General features: G+C 41.0%; 3 protein-coding genes across 4 annotated transcripts in view; 2 read left to right on the top strand and 1 right to left on the bottom strand.

Moving 5' to 3' along the window:
* Positions 1–5,771, top strand: part of TMEM255A (transmembrane protein 255A) — a 49,634-nt gene extending 43,863 nt beyond the window's left edge. For both annotated transcript variants that reach the window (XM_043896198.1, XM_043896197.1), the window contains one exon: positions 3,420–5,771. In XM_043896198.1, coding sequence (XP_043752133.1) covers positions 3,420–3,578 — 159 coding nt within the window. In that variant the 3' untranslated portion in view covers positions 3,579–5,771. The remainder of the gene's footprint in view (positions 1–3,419) is intronic.
* A 261-nt stretch (positions 5,772–6,032) lies between these two features.
* Positions 6,033–13,764, bottom strand: ZBTB33 (zinc finger and BTB domain containing 33). The gene is made up of 2 exons (XM_043896196.1): positions 13,479–13,764; positions 6,033–11,157 (listed from the first exon to the last, which is right to left on the bottom strand). The coding sequence occupies exon 2, from the start codon at positions 11,153–11,155 to the stop codon at positions 9,158–9,160; it is 1,998 nt and encodes a 665-aa protein (XP_043752131.1). The 5' UTR covers positions 11,156–11,157; positions 13,479–13,764; the 3' UTR covers positions 6,033–9,157.
* Positions 13,765–14,269: 505 nt separating this feature from the next.
* LOC122689909 (homeobox protein ESX1-like) overlaps positions 14,270–18,051 on the top strand; it is a 391,984-nt gene continuing 388,202 nt past the window's right edge. Inside the window, exon 1 of the mRNA XM_043896739.1 lies at positions 14,270–14,542. The gene's annotated coding sequence lies outside the window, so the exon portion shown is untranslated. The remainder of the gene's footprint in view (positions 14,543–18,051) is intronic.

Here is an 18,051-nt window from a genome sequence, read left to right as displayed (position 1 = left end):
CTCCCTTTGCTCCACTCTTCTCTCTGTCTCTCCTGGGTTTGCTTTCTGGGCTGGAAACAGAAAGTGAAAGTGAAAGTGAAGTCACTCAGTCGTGTCCGACCCTTTGCAACCCCATGGACTGTAGCCCACCAGGCTCCACGGTCCATGGGATTCTCCAGGCAAGAATACTGGAGTGGGTTGCCATTTCCTTCTCCAGGGGATCTTCCCGACCCAGGGATCGAACTCAGGTCTCCTGCATTGCAGGCAGACCCTTTAATCTCTGAGCCACCAGGGAAGTGGAAACAGAGGGGGAATGCGAAGAAGCAAGAGGCCCTGGATTTTACCCTTGGAACACAGCATCTTTTGCTGGTGTAACCTTCATCACCGGGCCAGTTATAGGGCTCTTTAGGGAGTCACTGCCTCCCAGTGCTTTCAAAGAGAGAGGCACACGTGACAGAAATGCACGTGGGTCTTGCAGAGTGTGGGTCCGCCTGGGGCAGGGAGGGGCAGATTGAGGCGGGAGAGGAGTGTCTGCGAGGGTGCTCCCACCTCCTCTGTCCCTGCGATAAGCCACCCCAGCCTCTCAGAAGCAGCTCAGGAAGCTCGGAACCCAGCAGTAGGCTATTTAGATGCTTTTCATGCTTTTCATGCTTTGTGGTGTGAAAGGATTCAAAGCTCTGTTCTTCGGAGTGGCCCGTCCTGTCCCGTTAGTCAAGTCTTAGGCAGGAACTAAAATGCACGGGGCCTGCTCCCCAGCTGCAACAAAGCCGAAGCTTTCCCAAGGTGCCTGCCTGTTGCTAGGAAACTGTATGCTGGTGCCCACCCCCTCCAACCCCGCCATCCCAAGGGCGGCGGGGGGGGGGGGGGTGTGTGTGGACTACCGCCTGTTAGCTCCCTCGCTCTGCCATTTATCCCTAAGACTCCAGCATCATCAGAGGGCAGTGAGAAGCATCCCACCCCCATCTCCCTAAATACCTTCTTATACGGGAAACTTCTCTGGTAGCTCAGTTGGTAAAGAATCTGCCTGCAATGCAGGAGACCCCGGTTTGATTCCTGGGTCGGGAAGATCCCCTGGAGAAGGGATAGGCTACCCACTCCAGTATTCTTGGGCTTCCCTTGTGGCTCAGCTGGTAAAGAATCTGCCCACAGTGTGGGAGACCTGGGTTTGGTCCCTAGGTTGGGAAGATCCCCTGGAGAAGGGAAAGGCTACACACTCCAGTATTCTGGCCCGGAGAATTCCACTGGACTATAGTCCATGTGGGTTGCAAAGAGTCAGACACGACTGAGCGACTTTCACTTCAAGGGAAACTGAGAGGTGAAAACCCAAGGTGGCTGTACCACCCCCTCTTAGGATCAAAGTCTACAACTGCCCCCAGCAGCCTGTTACTGCCTCTCAGGACAGAATGGCCTTTAGCTCCACCTTCGAAACTTGCCTTCCCTTCTGTGTCTGGGGGGCAGAGAACTGGCCTTCTGACTCTATCCTGGAGCGGGATTTATTTATTTATTTATTTATTTTTTGGAGCGGGATTTAGAAAGGCAGAATGTCACATCTCTGGACACAGAGATCTTGTCTCTGGTGGAATTTTGCTTTCCTCTCTGGTTTAAGAGGACAGTGAAAGCAACAGAGGCGGAGGGAGAGAGAGGAGAGATCATGAGACCAATGTCAAAGGAAGCATATCTCTTCCTGGAGGGAGAAGAAATTTGGAGATTTTTGGAAGCAATCTGGCTTGTCTCAAGTCAACTGCCTCAAGCTCTTTTATCTTTTTTTTTTCTGCTGCACCATGCAGCATGTGAGATCTTAGTTCCTCAACCAGGGCTTAAACCCGTGCCCTCTGCATTGGAAGCATTAACCACAGCATTGTAAGCCTTAACCACATAACCAGGGAAGTCCCTCAAGTTTTTTTTTTTTTTTTTTTGTCTTTAAAGGCTTTCTATGACCCTGTCATTCCTTCTCTTAGATCAAAAGGGTGGATGGGGTGGGGGAGGATCAGTCCTGACATTATGTGGTAGGAGACAGAGATTTCAATGTCTAAAGCAAGACCTAGAAACCAGGATACCCCTTTCTAAGGAGTGCAGAGGTCAGGACTAGGGATAAGGAGAATCAGCCAACTGGTCTCAGGCTCCAGATACCTCCTGGCAAGGCTGACTCTAGAATGTTCTAGGCCTGGAAATGACATGATCAGCTTAGATTCCAGGGCTTCCCAGGTAGCTCAGTGTAAAGAATCCACCTGCCAAGCAGGAGACATGAGTTTGACCTCTGATCCAGGAAGATCCCCTGGAGAAGGAAATGGCAACCCACTCTAGTATTCTTGCCTGGGAAATCACATGGACAGAGGAGCCTGGTGGGCTACAGTTCCTAGGGTATCAAGGAGTCAGACATGACTTAGCAACTAAACAGTCAACCACTTTGACTCTGGCCAGCAGAACAAAGTAAAGGTATTGACCTTCCCAAACAGCACTTGAACTCTTGAGAAATTTTGGTATAAGTGGGTCTTTTTTTTAAAATATAGCAGTTCCTCCTAGAGCTAAGGCACAACAGAAAATTGCCGTTCTATATACCCTATTCATTGGCTTACGTTTGCTCTTATTGGAGACCCCTCCAGCCTTCAGGCCTCAGCCATGCTCCACCACGCACAAGATGTGACTGTAGCCTTTGAAAATAGATTTTATTTCTAAAAACATGCCAAGTTCATCTTCTGTGCTCTATGAGTGACTGAAGTCTTAGTCACTCATCCAACATTGATTGAGCAACTTCTACTTGCCAATCACTGTTCTGAGCTCTGGGGGAGAGAGCAGTGAACAAAACAGGTCAACTCTCCTTGAGTAGGAAATTCAGGGTCAAGGGTGTACACTGGCTGGGAAAGAGAAGTGGCAGATTGACTCCTAACATGCTGATTCACTGGTATTTTATTTTTTTATCCCATATCTCTCTCCCTTCCCAAAGTGCCAGGCATGCTCCATTGCTCTGTCATATCCAACTCTTATGATCCCATGGACTGTAGCCCACCAGGCTCCTCTGTCCATGGGATTTCCCAGGCAAGAATACTGGAGTAGGTTGCCATCTCCTTTTCCAGGAGATCTTCCCAACCCAGGGATCAAACCCATGTCTCTTGTATTGGCAGGCAGGTTCTTTACCACTGAGCCACCTGGGAAGCCCTCCCAAAATAACACAGAAGTAGGAGCAACAGGATAACTGACTGAATGAGAGGTCCAAAAGGCTGGGAAAGAGGATTCCAAGGCATCTCTGCCTGAGCTTTGCAGCCTGAGTGAGAAAGTGGGACCAGTTCCATTTCATGGCCCTCATTAACCCTGCAAGGTTTAGGGGCTCTTGGTTGTTCCAAACTGGAACACACTGGGTCCATATTCATTTTTAAACAATGACTAATGTTGGGGAATTGCAACCTCATGGTGGAAACTGATGTTTTATTTTGATTGCACAGCATTCCAGCGTCTTTCCATCCTCCCCTCCCTCTGGACTTTCTGACGAGCCCCAGTCTGCTTCGCCTTCGCCCAGCTACATGTGGTCCTCGAGTGCTCCACCCCGTTACTCTCCACCCTACTATCCACCTTTTGAGAAGCCACCCCCTTACAGCCCCTAAAGAGGAATGCCCGCTGGCTGTTGAGATTATTGTGGCTTTTGTATTTCTGCTTTAGTGGAAGTGTGTAGGGTACAAAATTTAAAGTGTGACTCATAAAGTTTGACAGTGGCCTGCCAGGCTAGGGAAAGATAGGGAAGAAGTTTATTTGTTATTAGTGCAGAGGAGGGGTGGCCAGGCTGAGCCCAGCAGTTCTGAGCAGGACAGCGCGAGGCTGGGGAGCCATCTCAGCAAGAAGCGTGTCTGGTCTGGGCCTGCATTACTCTATGGCCCCACCTCTGTAGGCCGCAGAAGCGTGGTTGCCATCTGCTTCACTTGGTGTAAAAGGAGTGTTGTCCTCACCCTTGGCAGATTGCCACTCTAGCACCTCAGTTGAAGCGCCTGGCTTAGAGGCCCTCTCTTTCCCTCCCACTAAAGTCAGTCCCTAAGGAAAATTTCCCAGAAGACAGGGCTACACGGTAGTTCCAATGCAGAGAGTTCTGGCTAAGATTTTGTTTGCTTGTGTCTGATGCTGAAAAAAGCTGGCCATATCCCTTACTCCTTTCTTCTCTGTATTGTAAAAATGGCTGTTGTGATCATTCAGCTCAGCTTTTGTGATTGGTACCTCCCAAAGGGAAAAGTGCAATATTCCTTCGAGTAGTGGGGAACAGGATTGATTGTTCAAGAAGCACTGACATACACAGAGCAGCATGTGAGATGTTTAAAGTAGATCCCAGTTATACATCAGGTAACTTAGGAAAACAGCGGTTTACTACATGTTGCATTTGCTGTGGGAGATAGAAATCTTACAGTTAAAACTGAGTTTTAAAAATGCTAGATTAGGTTCTTGGGTCGTGTTATCAACTGTTACTAATCTTTGTGACTATTTAATCTTCAAATATTGTGCTTCAACCCCAGCAAACCGCACGTATCCTGCACCCTACCCCAAAAGAATCATCTGTATTTTAATGCCACTGCTCTAATTGGTCCTTTTTTCTGTTGAGACCAATCGTGACAGTGTTCAAGATTATGGAAGTGTTACAATGCCGCTTTAAGTCTGCAAAACCTCAAATGTAGTCAACTTGACAAACTCTTAAGTGTTATTGTAGATTTAAAATCCATCTGGCACATTGTGGTAGGTATTTGTACAGTTCTTTTAATTATACATAGCTTTAAACCTCAACCTGATGAATTTAACACTTTGGCACCCATGCCTTCACTTCAGAATGAACACTTTCATTGCGATCTTATGTTAATCTGAGAATTGATTTAAAGGAAGATCGATAATCCTACACTTGTAAAAAAAATACAGGGCTATTGTATTTTAGACAGAACATATACAGGAAAATTTTCCAGCCAATTTCGCTACCTCCCAACTTGATGGAATAGAGGTAGCAGGCAAATGCTGGTGCTCCCATCTACCTTGTAGACACCCAGCCATCAAGAATTCTCAAGGCACAACAAGTGCGCTCACTGTTCACAGTAAATGTTTGCAAAACATTCAGTTTAACTTTTGACATCACAAATGATGTCTCATCTGAATTTCAAATCTGAACAATTATCTTTTTGCGTTATATAACACTATTATTTTCTACTGTTCTGAGCATATTAAAATTCTATTGGATTTCAAAAAGGGACTAATAACCAATTGACTTACTATACAAATATCAACTTGTGATACTCAATGAAATTTCTTGCTGTTTACACTTTACATTTTGCTTTACTGAACGTGTATGAGTATTTAATTTTTTAAAAGGCACCATTACACAGTATATCCTACATTTATCACATTTCTTAAAGTGTTAAGATTCTAGGACTCATTTCTATGTATTTTTCTTACTTTACAAAATAACTTGAAACAGTATAGATTTTGTAACTTAATTTTAGCAGCTTCTTTTTTTATTACATTGAATTATAAGAACTGCATGTTACCTTAGAAAAGTTAATATTTGCTGCTTTACTCTTTTGCAAAAAACATTTGCTGTAATGAAGGAATTTGTATTTCCAAAATGTACCTTGACTGCATTTTGTAATATTTACCGCTTTATTCCTAATTCTGCTTTAAAGTATTGAACTGGGCATGAAAAATTAAAATATTAATCCAGAACCTGTGTAAACTGGATGTTGCTTAAAATCTGTATCACTGCCATGTTGGAAACCCAGACTGCTTTTGTGATGTTTCAAATTAATAAAACTATCCTCCTCCTTATCAGCTTACATGTGTCTTCATGGAATCAACAGAAGTATCACAAATGCTCTAAAGCAACTGACAGCAGTTGACTCACTTCTGACTATTATGGTTCAAGATATAATGGGCATGCGATTAACCAACATATAAAACCTAACAGGAAATTCTGTCATATTGTCATCAGAAATATAGTTTCAGTCTCCTGCTACAAAAATTGAAAAACAACAGAATGTAATAGTCTATATAATTAATGAAAGATCATCTTGTAAAAAAAAAAAGACACTCAAAAATCAGAATTAAAACATTTTATTTTTGCCATAAGAAGCTCTACGAACTAATATCAGGTAACGGTTAATGAAAAGTAGAACTTAAAGTCATGACAGGGAAGACTGTACAAGTATGAACACTACAGCACTGGGTGGAAATGAACAAAAGTTTCATATGATTGACAGAGGTGAGAAAGCCAGTGCTGTTGAATTAGTATTTAATTCTTTAGAGTATGCACACCTTGATGATCCAAAAAACTTTTACCATTTTTACCTTTATCTTTTTGGTACAATGGGAAAAATGCAGCATCAATTCCTCATAGTGGTTTTATGTGGGGGATCATTACCAGCAAAATGACAAAATATATTTTAAAGTGAATCTCTCAAGATTGCTATGGCATATAAAAATCTTTGCTTAGTTTGAGCACTTTCATTTTCTGTCATCTCTTTGAATAAGTTGCTATTTCAAACAGTTCCTATCCAGAATATTCATAGGTAATTTAGCATAGGAGCAAATCTGAAGCCAACTTGAATGAAAAAAATAGTTCAATTGCCAGAAAACTAAGTATAAAATAGGCAAACACCATGACAGGTTTTGAACAGTATCTTGCTACAGATTTCCAACCCCATAAACACTGGGAGTGAAGGGTTTTAATTCCCAGAGAGTATTCCACATGGATTCTGAACTTTGGATATAGAGACTTCTAAAAAAACTGAAGACCCTGACATATGTTCAAGTAAGAGTCTTCTGGCAAAAATACAATTTAAAGTGAATTTTCCAGTTTTCCTCCTCCCAAAAAAACTCTAGAAGATACCTTCAGTAGGCAAAGTTGAAATTTCAGACTCAGAACTTAGACAGAGCACAGCAGCAGCAAATAATTATATCAAGATAATTCAGAATGGATAGTTTTCCATTATAGAATTCCTAGTTTGTCATAATGGCCTTGCAGAACCAAGTTTTACTGAAAAAGTGAAAGTGTTTGTCGTTCAGTCGTAACTGACTCTATGCAACCCCATGGACTGTAGCCTGCCAGGCTCCTCTGTTCATGGACTTTCCCAGGCAAGATACTGAAGTGGGTAGCTATTCCCTTTCCAGAGGATCTTCCTGATTCAGGGATAGAACCCAAGTCTTCCGCACTGCAGACAGACTCTTTACCATCTGAGCCATCCAGGAAGTTAGCAGTTAAGTCTGAAAGGACTGGAAGTATCATTCACACTTGTTGAATTATGTCTAACTGGTGAAACAGCATAAATGAAACAGATTTCCACTGAAAACATTTCAGAGTGCACCCTATAGTCAAAGAGTAATGTTATCAATACATATACAGAAAGGAAACAGATATTGCAATTCCAGAGATCAGACTCTTAAGCTGTATGGTAATTTAAAAATTTTCGAAGGATTAGTTTACAAAATGGTCTTAAGGTCTCAACTCACAGAACGGAAAACATAAAAGATGCACATCATTCTAACCCTCGGTAAGCAAAGGATTGTATTATTTTTCTTTCTCCTTGTATTACTGCAAACACTGATGCCTGATACCCTCAGTTACCATCTTAAGAAATACTGAAATCATTATCTTTAAGTCTAGCTTACTGTCAGAAGGATGACGTATACATGAGAAACTGATTAAAGCTTTAAGTTCAAAGTCAAGAAATAGACTATTTTCAAAAATACATTGTTAAGGAGAAAGAAAATATCTATCTTGAATTAAGAAATACTTAAGCAAGGTTACAAAGGACTAATAACTATGCACAACAATCTTTTTCAGTATCTAATCATATCTTTTTTCCTTTGCAAAAATTTACAGAAGTTCAACAAGTCAATCCTGTTATAAACGCTAGGCTATATATTTGTTCCAACCTGCTTCCCTTTTAGTACTGGCACTTCAGTAAGTTTTGACTTTATTTTCTAAGTGTTTAAACATGTGTCATTTTAAAAGGGAGAAAGGTGGTATTTATTGTTCTCAAGATAAATGGGAATCAACAAGCCTATTTAACTTCCTTGTATAGCTTCTGACTGCTATAATACTGCAGCAATTTGCAGATGGGATGGAACTTATTTAAAGAGTAAAAACCTAAAAGGTCTTGCTGAAAGGAAAATACTAGATATCTGATTCAGCTATGTCAAATAAAAACTTCCTATTAGAGATTCTAAGTAATATGAACATTTAAAAATACATGCCAGTAGCCTCCCACCCAAAATATGTAGGAGTCTCATTTATGAAATTTGTCATTTATAAAGATGCATACATAAAGATTAGTTTGGTGTTCAGATTCAAAATTTGAAAATTTCATAGGAATATTCTTTAACCATAATGAGCAAAAAGGAAATCTCCATTCACTTCCATTCTCTGTCTCTATCATATAAGAGCACAGAATTTAAAGCAAATATGATAAAACTTTTAATCTCTTCCTGTCTGCATTACAGAGATTTCTTTTTTGCCCATAGAAACCACACTGCAAAGGTATATATACAGTAGTCCAGGCACCAAAGTCTTTTTGAGACTATGGTGATAAAAGTGAAGTTTAATTCTAATTAGCCAAAACTCGTTCATTCTTCAAATGAGAAACTTGTCTGCACAGCTATTTTCATAAGGGGTGGGAGGCAGGAGGCTGCTATCCATTTGGGTTAGCAAAATACACAACCAAGCAGACTTACTCTGAAAATTTCCAGGACAACTTTAGAAGTTCTCATTTACTCTTTATGCCATATAAAAGACACAACACACATTTATAGTCTCAATAATAAGAAAATTGAGAATTCAGCAGTAAAGTGCTAACACGGAAGGGGAAAGTTGCAAGATATACTAGGGTATGCTAATAACTCCAGTTATTTTCAAAGAACATTCAAACTGATTCAAATTCTATTCAGGAAACTATCTCTCCAAGCTTTTTTTTTCTTTTTGCCTCTTTTAAATGTGCTGAAAGCTAACTATATAAACAGATACTTGGGGGAGGGGGAAGTTCTCAACCTCTATTCAAACTTTCAGAATAATTTGCTTCTAAAAATTATGAACAAATAATCCAACTAGACTACCTTCAGATGACATGGCAGATCAAATGAACTTGTTTTCACCTTTGTTTTACAGGTCTTCTGAAAGCCCTGCCCCTTAAATCCAAACCAAAACTTTCTGATATTTCAAAGGAGTTCAATAAGATTCTGGTATTATAAATTCAAACTCAGTACTGCCATCTGTTACATTCTGTTTAAAAATGGAATCATTTTCCTGCTGAATAAAAATATCTTCCCAGGTCATGGGCTTGTTCTGAGGAGCAGATGTGGTCCCTACTGGAGGTTCTTTCCCAGCATCAACCTTATACCCAATACCGTCATCCTTCATTACAGGCATAGTGCCTGACCTATCAGAGAGGTATGCATATTGTCTGATCTGTAAAGACCTGCATGGATGTAAACGATAAAGCTTCGAGTCTCCAGAAGGATCTTGACTATGAACGGATTTTATGTGTGAAGACATAAACTGATAGTTGATGAAAGACTTGCCACAGGCCAAACACTGATACCTTCGCTCTCCTGTGTGATGAATTTCATGCTTCGTGCGATATTCTGCCAGAGGAAAGACCTTCTCACAGTAACGGCAAGGATATTTCTTCTCCCAAGAATGAATGTTAAAATGTCTCCGCAAGCTTGTCAGGCAGACATATGACCTTTTGCATACAATACAGATATAATAGACCCTTCCATCTACTATTAACTCATAGTGATCATCATGTTTAACTTTCATACGTTTATTTGCCGTCTCACTGCTAGGTGTTTTTGGTATCTCGTTCCCAAGTCTGGCCTCCCCTTCGTCAGGGTCATCTTTGACAGGGATAACTATATCATAAGTATCTTCACCAATATTTGCATAAACCTTGCAACCCGTTGACAAGCCTTCAATTTCAGTAGCTGTATCTAAAGTAATAATCTTCTGACCCTCCATTAGATGTTTGGATCCTAAACCTGGATCATTAGTGTTTCTCGTAATTATATCTGAAATTTTTAAAGAATTGGAAACTGGCTCTTGCAGAAGTGTAGGAATCTGCATCTTCTGTATCAACGATCCATCAAAAGTGGTATTTGGGGGGATCTCAGCCTGTGGGACCAAAGATGTATTACTGACAGCAGAATCTGGACTGGAGCTAATAGTGTCATCATCATCATCTATAATTTCCTCCTCCTCCTCTTCATTGGCCTTGTTTCCTGGTAAAACAGCACTGTTTGGTGGCTGTTGATTCTGTACAAGTAAATTGATTGAAGGAGACATATGATTTGGAAGTGAAGAACTGACATTTGGTGGTGTAGTAATTGGTGTCTGATTTAACAAAATGATGTTGGGAGTCAGATGTGTTGGGGCCGAAGACACCAACAATTTTTCACTTCCCTGTGTCTGGCTCAGAGTTGCCTGATTCACAGAAGTAGGAAGTTTCTGAGTAGGTGTGATGTTTGTTAAAGGGGGAGAGCTATTGCTCACACAAGGTGCATCATCTGAAATAGCAACAGAGCCTGGGTTAGGCTGGACCTCTGCCACTGTGTTGGTACTTGGCAAAGTCTCCTTTGCAGGCAGGATCTCAGAGCAGAAAATGACATCATCGTCGTCATCATCTGAATCAGTAACAATGATCTTTTTTGTCTCATAATCTTCAGCAGACAAGGAAAAAGATTCTGTTATAATTGGCATTATAGTGGCCCCATTTTCTTGGGATTCATCTTTTGATTTTTGTATTTCAGGAGGTGAAGTTTCTGCATTACCATCCTGAGCTGTACCTGAGATGCTTTTAACCTGTGACAGCGGGACACCAAGCTCTGCTATAAATTTAACTCCTAATAACTGCCCTGATTTAATTAACTCATCAAGTAAATCTGATCTAACACGAACAATTTTAGAACTATAGATATAATTGAGAATTTCTGCAAAGATCTCTGCTCTTATAAAGCTCAGTTCAACAACTTGCCCAGCAACTGAGAAGAGCTGATGGAAGTAAGTACTAGAAGCTGAAAGAATGTTCCTATGGGCTCGGAATTTTCGGTCTTCCACAATAACAGTAACATCACAGAAGAGTCCATGGCCACGTTGCTCATTCAAGGAGTTCAGCAGACTGCCAGAGTATTGAATGTCTGTAGCAGAAATCAGTTTCCTACTCTCCATGCCTGTAAGAGAAGGGAGAAGGGGAGATGAGTGATTAGGAAAGAAAAACACAAGTACTTCATTATTTAGAATTTTAGCTACAGCATCATTAAATAGTTTATTGGAGTTTTAACAGAAGTTTGGTGTAACTTTTTGGTTTTTATATAAACTGTTCTTACAGATTTTTGTATATAACTGTTCTTTGGACCACATGTCAAATCTCATGACTTCCCCCTGAGAAGAGACAAGCAAGTTTTAAACTGATCTACAGATTTGAACACTAATCTCTTCCTTTGAATCTTAGATACATGCATCACCACTAAGCAATTTTTAAAGACTAAAGTTAATTTTCTTGTTCCAATTTTGGATTTTCTCAAGAGTTTAATTTTTAACTGAACACTTTAAGAAAAATCTTCATTGTGAACACATAAAAAGTTATTTCACCTGTAAATGAATGATGTGTCAGAAAAGCTTGATGTGTGCAATACTAAGTCCAAAATAGGTAGGATTCCTAAACGTTAAACTTATCTTTAACAACATATTCAACAGCTACTCCCTGCAGCCACAGACTGAACCAGCATTCATAAACACTGGTGACTATTACCTCTAGTTTTTATGTTCTTATTTTAATGGGGGTGCTTCATCTGGATAAACTATGAAACACCTTTCTTACCCTCTCCTCTTTTCTTCTTCCCCTCACCTGTCTACCCACCACAATCTCCAGAGATGGAATGTTAGAGCACCAAATGAAGTCAACAAATGCTATTGCGAAAAACAAAACAAGGGAAAAGTTTACCATTTCTTAAAGCTCAATTGCGTGAAAACACAAAACATTTCATTTTGTTGGGAAAGAATTATGAGCACTGATATGAGAATTTTCTTCACACAGAATGAATTAGTGAAAATGAAGATATAAACTTACTGGAACAGACCAGACATCACTCTAGAAAAGGAGAGGGAATGTCAAAAAATAGTACTGCTGTGTGCGACCCTCTAAACAATTTTCAGCACAATTTAAATACATAAAATGATACATGTATATATAATTAAAAATTAGTTGATAAGTCCTTTTGGTAAAGAGACACTTCTATTGCTAGTATATATTCTTTCCCTTTAGAGTTACCAAAATAGTACAACTGTCACAGTGCTTAAGTTATACACATGTGGAAGGCAGGGCGTCTCAAATATCTTCTAAATTTTTCAAAATTATAGCTTAGAAACAAACAAAAAAATAAGAAAAGTCTAGGAATCAAGGATTTAAAACATCATGTTATAAGGCATTACTTGTTAACAGTACCAGGGAATTCCAGGTTACCATAAAGGCATTCATCAGAAAGGGTGACCTTTGGACAGCGAGCCAGCTACCAGCGCTTCCGAAATATGGGCATTTCGACACAAGTCACTTTTCAGTGGATAGACAGGTTTTCTGAATACAGTTCCACTATTTTTGTCCTTTGCAAATGGGTTTTCCCAACGGGGCAAGAATTTCAATATATAAGTCCAGGTGACACCAGGACTTGGTTTCATTTTGTCTTTCCCGTCCAGGTGGACCCAGGATCAGCACAAATCGGTCTGAACCCATCCCAACCCCAGATCCGCGACCTGACCGTGGAAAAGCCATTCTGCACGCCCGTGAGGCAAATCCTTGACCGAGGGCAGGTGACGTTGGAAAAGAGAGACGCCACCCGCGAGAGTGAAACAACCTACACGCGGCTCCCACAACGCGGCAGCTGAACCCCGTCTCCCTCTGTCCACTCCTTCTTCCCCACTCGCACCCGGCCGGCTGCAACCGAGTTTTTCAACCCGGATTCACGTGGAAAAGCAGTTTCTTGCAAATACAGATGGAAGGCCGGCCAGCACGGTCAGGGCGGGGGTAGTCGGGCGAGGCGGCCGGCCAGAGAAAGTAGAAGGTGGCGAAGCGGAGGGTGGGGTGTTGGGAGGGGATGTGGCCAAGCAGGCGGCATTGTTATGCCCTGGGAAGGGGAGGATGGGCCTGGCCGAAAAGCTCTAAATCAAAGTCGGGGTGAGGAGGGGGAACTGGCGCAAAAAGGCAGGCGAGGGCCGTGGAAAACGCCGAGTGGTTCTCCGCGGTGGGCTCCCCAAGCTCCGGGCCTACCCCGGGCCCTGACGGCCCCTGACGGCGGAGGGGACCGCGCCGCGGCCCTCCCGGTTCGTCCCCTCCTTCGCTCCCGAGCCCACACAAAGAAAAGGGCCGGAGGAGCGGAGCCTCCGACTCCGCCGCTTCCTGGTTCAAGTGAGGAGAAAGCGAAGGCAGGCGCGGCCCAGAGACGGAGGAAGCCGGCGCGCTCCCTCGCCCCCTCCCGGGTCGCAGCCGGTTCCTCACCTGCTTCCCGGCGCCGCCGCTTCTCGTCGTCGGCCCGCGCGGAAGGGTGGGAATCCTCCAACAGTCAGAAGCCGGACTCTGCGGCGATTCGGCTCCTTCTTTAAACGTCGCTCCAGTCTTGGTCAACGTCGACGCGGCTACCGCCTCCCGCCGCCACCGCTGCCACAGCTGCCTCACGCCGCCGACAGAGGGCACCGCGCGGGGGCGAGACGCCGAAGACGAAGGAGCCCTCCTCTTCCGAGCGCGGTTCGGCTCTTTCCGGAGAGGCCCGAGCGCTAGGCCGTCCCACTTCGGCGCCCCGCTCCGCCTTCGGCTCCTTCCGCAAGGGGCGGAGGAAGACTGGGAAGCGCCGGGAGCGCTCGGCCCCTTCCGGAGGGCGAAAGGGTGGGAAAAAGGAAAGGGAAAGATGGGGCAACGCGGCAGTAACGGTTGGGATGCGAGGGATACTAGTCCCTTTTCTCTACTTTCGTGTAAGCTTCCAGGGCGTAAAAACTTCGAGAGACTAATAAGGTTTCATTTCTTTTGAAAGTTCGAGACTGCCCTATTTAATAGCCCGTTTGTTAGATGATAAACCAATCCTAAAGGAAATCAGTCCTGAATATTCACTGGAAGGACTGATGCTGAAGCTGAAGCTCCAATATTTTGGCCACCTGATGCGAAGAACTGACTCATTGGAAAAGACTCTGATGCTGGGAAAGATTGAAGGCGGGAGGAGAACCGGATGAGAGAGGATGAAATGGTTGGATGGCATCTCTGACTCGATGGACACGAGTTTGAGCAAGCTCCGGCTGTTGGTGATGGACAGGGAAGCCTGGTGTACTGCAGACCATGGGGTTGCAAAGAGTCGGACGCGACTGAGTGACTGAACTGAACTGAAACCACCTTGACAAATAATCAGAATGAATATAATCAATTATTATATTGTAATCATTGTAATGAATGAAAGTATGTAAGTAATGAATGAATGTAATGAATGTAAGTAATGAATCAAGTCATGATTTATAATTCAAGTTGTAGGATAACAAGCACATTCTAACACCTACTTTGAAGAAATCAGTTTTTGGGTAAGTACTATCTTCTCAACTGAATACTAAATGATGCAATATTGTTAATTCCTTCATTGCAACTTCTCTTTTCTGACCACCTGTTTGATCTGTACCAAATCTTATGTTAGACTGTGTGGAATACAAAATGAATAAGCCAAGGTCTCTACCTTTTCAAAGAGCTCAGTAGATAGGTATACAAACATCGACAAAATACAGAACACAGAGAAGGAACTAGCAAACTGAATTAGAGCTGCATCTTGAAAGATAAATAGTAACACTTGCATTGTGTGTATTTATTACTTTTATTTACATAGCATTTCCTGCACAGAGGGCTTTACTGTCCGCACATAGTAGGTGTTCAATAATTGTTAAGTGAATGAATACATGAATGAGTTGTGGTAATTTGAAAAACTCCTCTGGTAATCCACTTCTGACTGAGTACATGATGAATGAAGTGACAGGATGGGTGTTTGAAGAGCCAAATATTTCCCTTCAGGCTGGTTATTGATCATATTCAACTAAGGAACCAAAATAGTAGCATTTTCTTCAACAATTAGAGCCATTCACTATGTTCATTTTCTTTTTTCTTTTTTAAAAAATATATATACAGGATAATAATTGCATCAGTTTCCAAAAACTTGAATTAGCACTTATTTACCATTCAGTTGGAATCCTTCCACTTCCTTCCTACAAAAATCCTGAAGAAAATGTCCATCAGGATATTCCAGAATAAAAACAGATCTACTAACTATATTTAATTTTCTTCAACATAAAAGCAGACAAGGATGTCATCATCTATTGACCTCTAATCTATTCTACATTCTCCTCAATAAAGTCAAGTCACATAGTAAAATATCAAAGTAGTGTAATGCAGCTGTATTTTCACATGGAGATAAGAAATCCATACGAAATTCCCTAGGTGTTTCTCCAAGGTTTTGTATTGTAAAAAAAAAAAAAACAACTATGTGGGAATCACTGCATTATTAATATAAACACATTTCATGGAAAATAGAAGTGTGCTGTTGTAAAAGAAATTAAGACAGATGGTAGTGTTTTCCTGGCAACTGAGCACTTAACAAAATTACTCAGAACATTAATGATCATTTTTCTGAGTCATCCTCTCACAAAATTTAGTAGCAAAAAAATATTTAGGAAATAGGACAAAGTACATCTTGAAAGTTTAGGATCTATTTATCTTTCAGTAGCTTAGTTGACAAAAACTAAAACAAGATATTTCTTTGAAATATAGATCATAGTAACTGCCACTATTGATATCAAGTAGGTGTTGGTTACCTCTCAGTAAACTGTAAGATGCAATATAATTTCTTTTACATCAGCACCAACAGCTGATGTAAAACACCAAGACCTCCAACCGAATTGCCTAGCCTTTATCCCCTTCCTGAAAGGGCTTTAAAAGTGTGGGACCCCAGCTGAGATATGATGAAGGCCTGTTACTTCAAAGTGTAGAAAACTGCCTCTTCCCTTCTGTCCACGTGGCTCACTCCCTAACTCAGCAAAAACTAAGCTAAAATTAAGAAACTTTAATTTTTAAAATTAAAATTAAGAAACCCCACACCTAAGGTCAATTAATCTATGACATAAGAGGCAAGAATATACAATGGAGAAAAGACAGTCTCTTCAACAAGTGGTGCTGGGAAAGCTTGCTACATGTAAATCAATGAAATTAGAACACTCCCTCACACCATATACAAAAATCAACTCAAACTTGTTTAAAAACCTAAATGTAAGACATGACACCATAAAAATCCTAGATAGGAACATAGGGAAAACACTCTTTGACATAAATCATTGCAATATTTTCTTGGCTCAGCCTCCCAAGGCAAAAGAAATAAAAGCGAAAAGAAACAAAAGGGACCTAATCAAACTTAAAAGCTTATGCACAGCAAAAGAAACCATCAACAAAATGAAAAGACTACCTATGGAATAGGAGAAAATGTTTTCAAAGGATGCAACTGACAAAGGGTTAATATCCAAAATACAAAAACAGCTCACACAACTCAATATCGAAACAATTCAATATCCAAAATACAAAAACAGCTCATACAACTCAATATCCAAACAATTCAATCAAAAACTGGGCAGAATACCTAAATAGACACATACAGATGGCCAACAGGCACATAAAAATTATTCACTAATAATTAGAGAAATGCAAATCAAAACCAGTCAGAATAGCTATCATCAAAAAGTCTACATATAATAAATGTTGGAGAGGGTGTGGAGAAAAGGGAATCCTCACACACTGTTGCTGGGAACGTAAGTTGGTGCAGCCACTATGAAAAACAGTATGGAGGTTCCTGAACAACAAAATTCTGTAAAGCAACTATCCTTCAATTAAAAAGTAGATTTAAAAAAACAACCCTTATGCTATCATTTGTGACCAGAAAATCATTGTATAAATAATAAAATATGTAAACCTGAGAACTATTGGATCATAACATTACGTAGAAGCATTAAAGCACAATTACACCCTAGCAAAAATAAAAACAACTAAAAATAGAACTACCATATGATACAGCAATTCCACTCCTAGGTATATATATGGAAAAAACACAAACTTTTAATTCAGAAAGATACATACACGTTACTGTTCATATTAGCACTATTTACAAAAGCCAAGACATGCAAACAATTCAAGTGTCCATCAACAGACGATTGACTTAAAGAGATGTGGTACATATATACAATGGAATATTATTACTTAGCCATAAAAAAGAATGCAATATTGCCATTTATAGCAACATGGATGGACCTGCAGAGTATTTTGCTTAGTGAAGTAAGTCAGAAAGAGAAAGACAAATACTATATGATGTCATTTATATATGGAATCTAAAAAATAATACAGATGAATCTGTATACAAAACAGAAACAGAATCACAGACATAGAAAACAAACTCATGGTTACCCAAAAGGAGAGGGAGAGAGAGAGGGACAAGTTGGAAGTATGGGATTAACAGATACAAACTAATATATATAAATAAAAGATAAACAACAAAGATTTACTGTATAACACTGGGAACAATATTCATTATCTTATAATAACTTATAATGGATAATAATCTGAAAAAATTAATATATATAACTGAACACTTTGTTGTACACCTGAAACTAACACAATATTGTAAATCAATTATTATTGTTTAGTCAGTAAGTTGTATCCAACTCTTTTGTAACCCCAGGAACTGTAGCCTGCCAGGCCCCTCTGTCCATGGGATTCTCCAGGCAAGAATACTGGCGCGGGTTGCCATTTCCTTCTCCAGGGGATCGTCTGCACCCAGGGACTGAACCCGTGTCTCCTGCATTGCAGGTGGGTTCTTGAACTCTGAGCCTCCAGGGAAGCCCTAAATTAACTACACTTCAATTAAAAAAAGAATTTAAGGGCTTCCCTGGTGACTCAGTGGTAAAGGATCCACCTATCACTGCAGGAGACACGGGTTTGATCCCTGACCCAGAAAGATCACACGTGCCACAGAGCAACTGGGTCCATGTGCCACAACTACTGAGCC

Source organism: Cervus elaphus, chromosome X, assembly GCF_910594005.1.
Source record: "Cervus elaphus chromosome X, mCerEla1.1, whole genome shotgun sequence".
In the NCBI taxonomy this organism is placed as follows: domain Eukaryota; kingdom Metazoa; phylum Chordata; class Mammalia; order Artiodactyla; family Cervidae; genus Cervus; species Cervus elaphus.
This window is presented reverse-complemented; position numbering and strand designations above follow the sequence as displayed.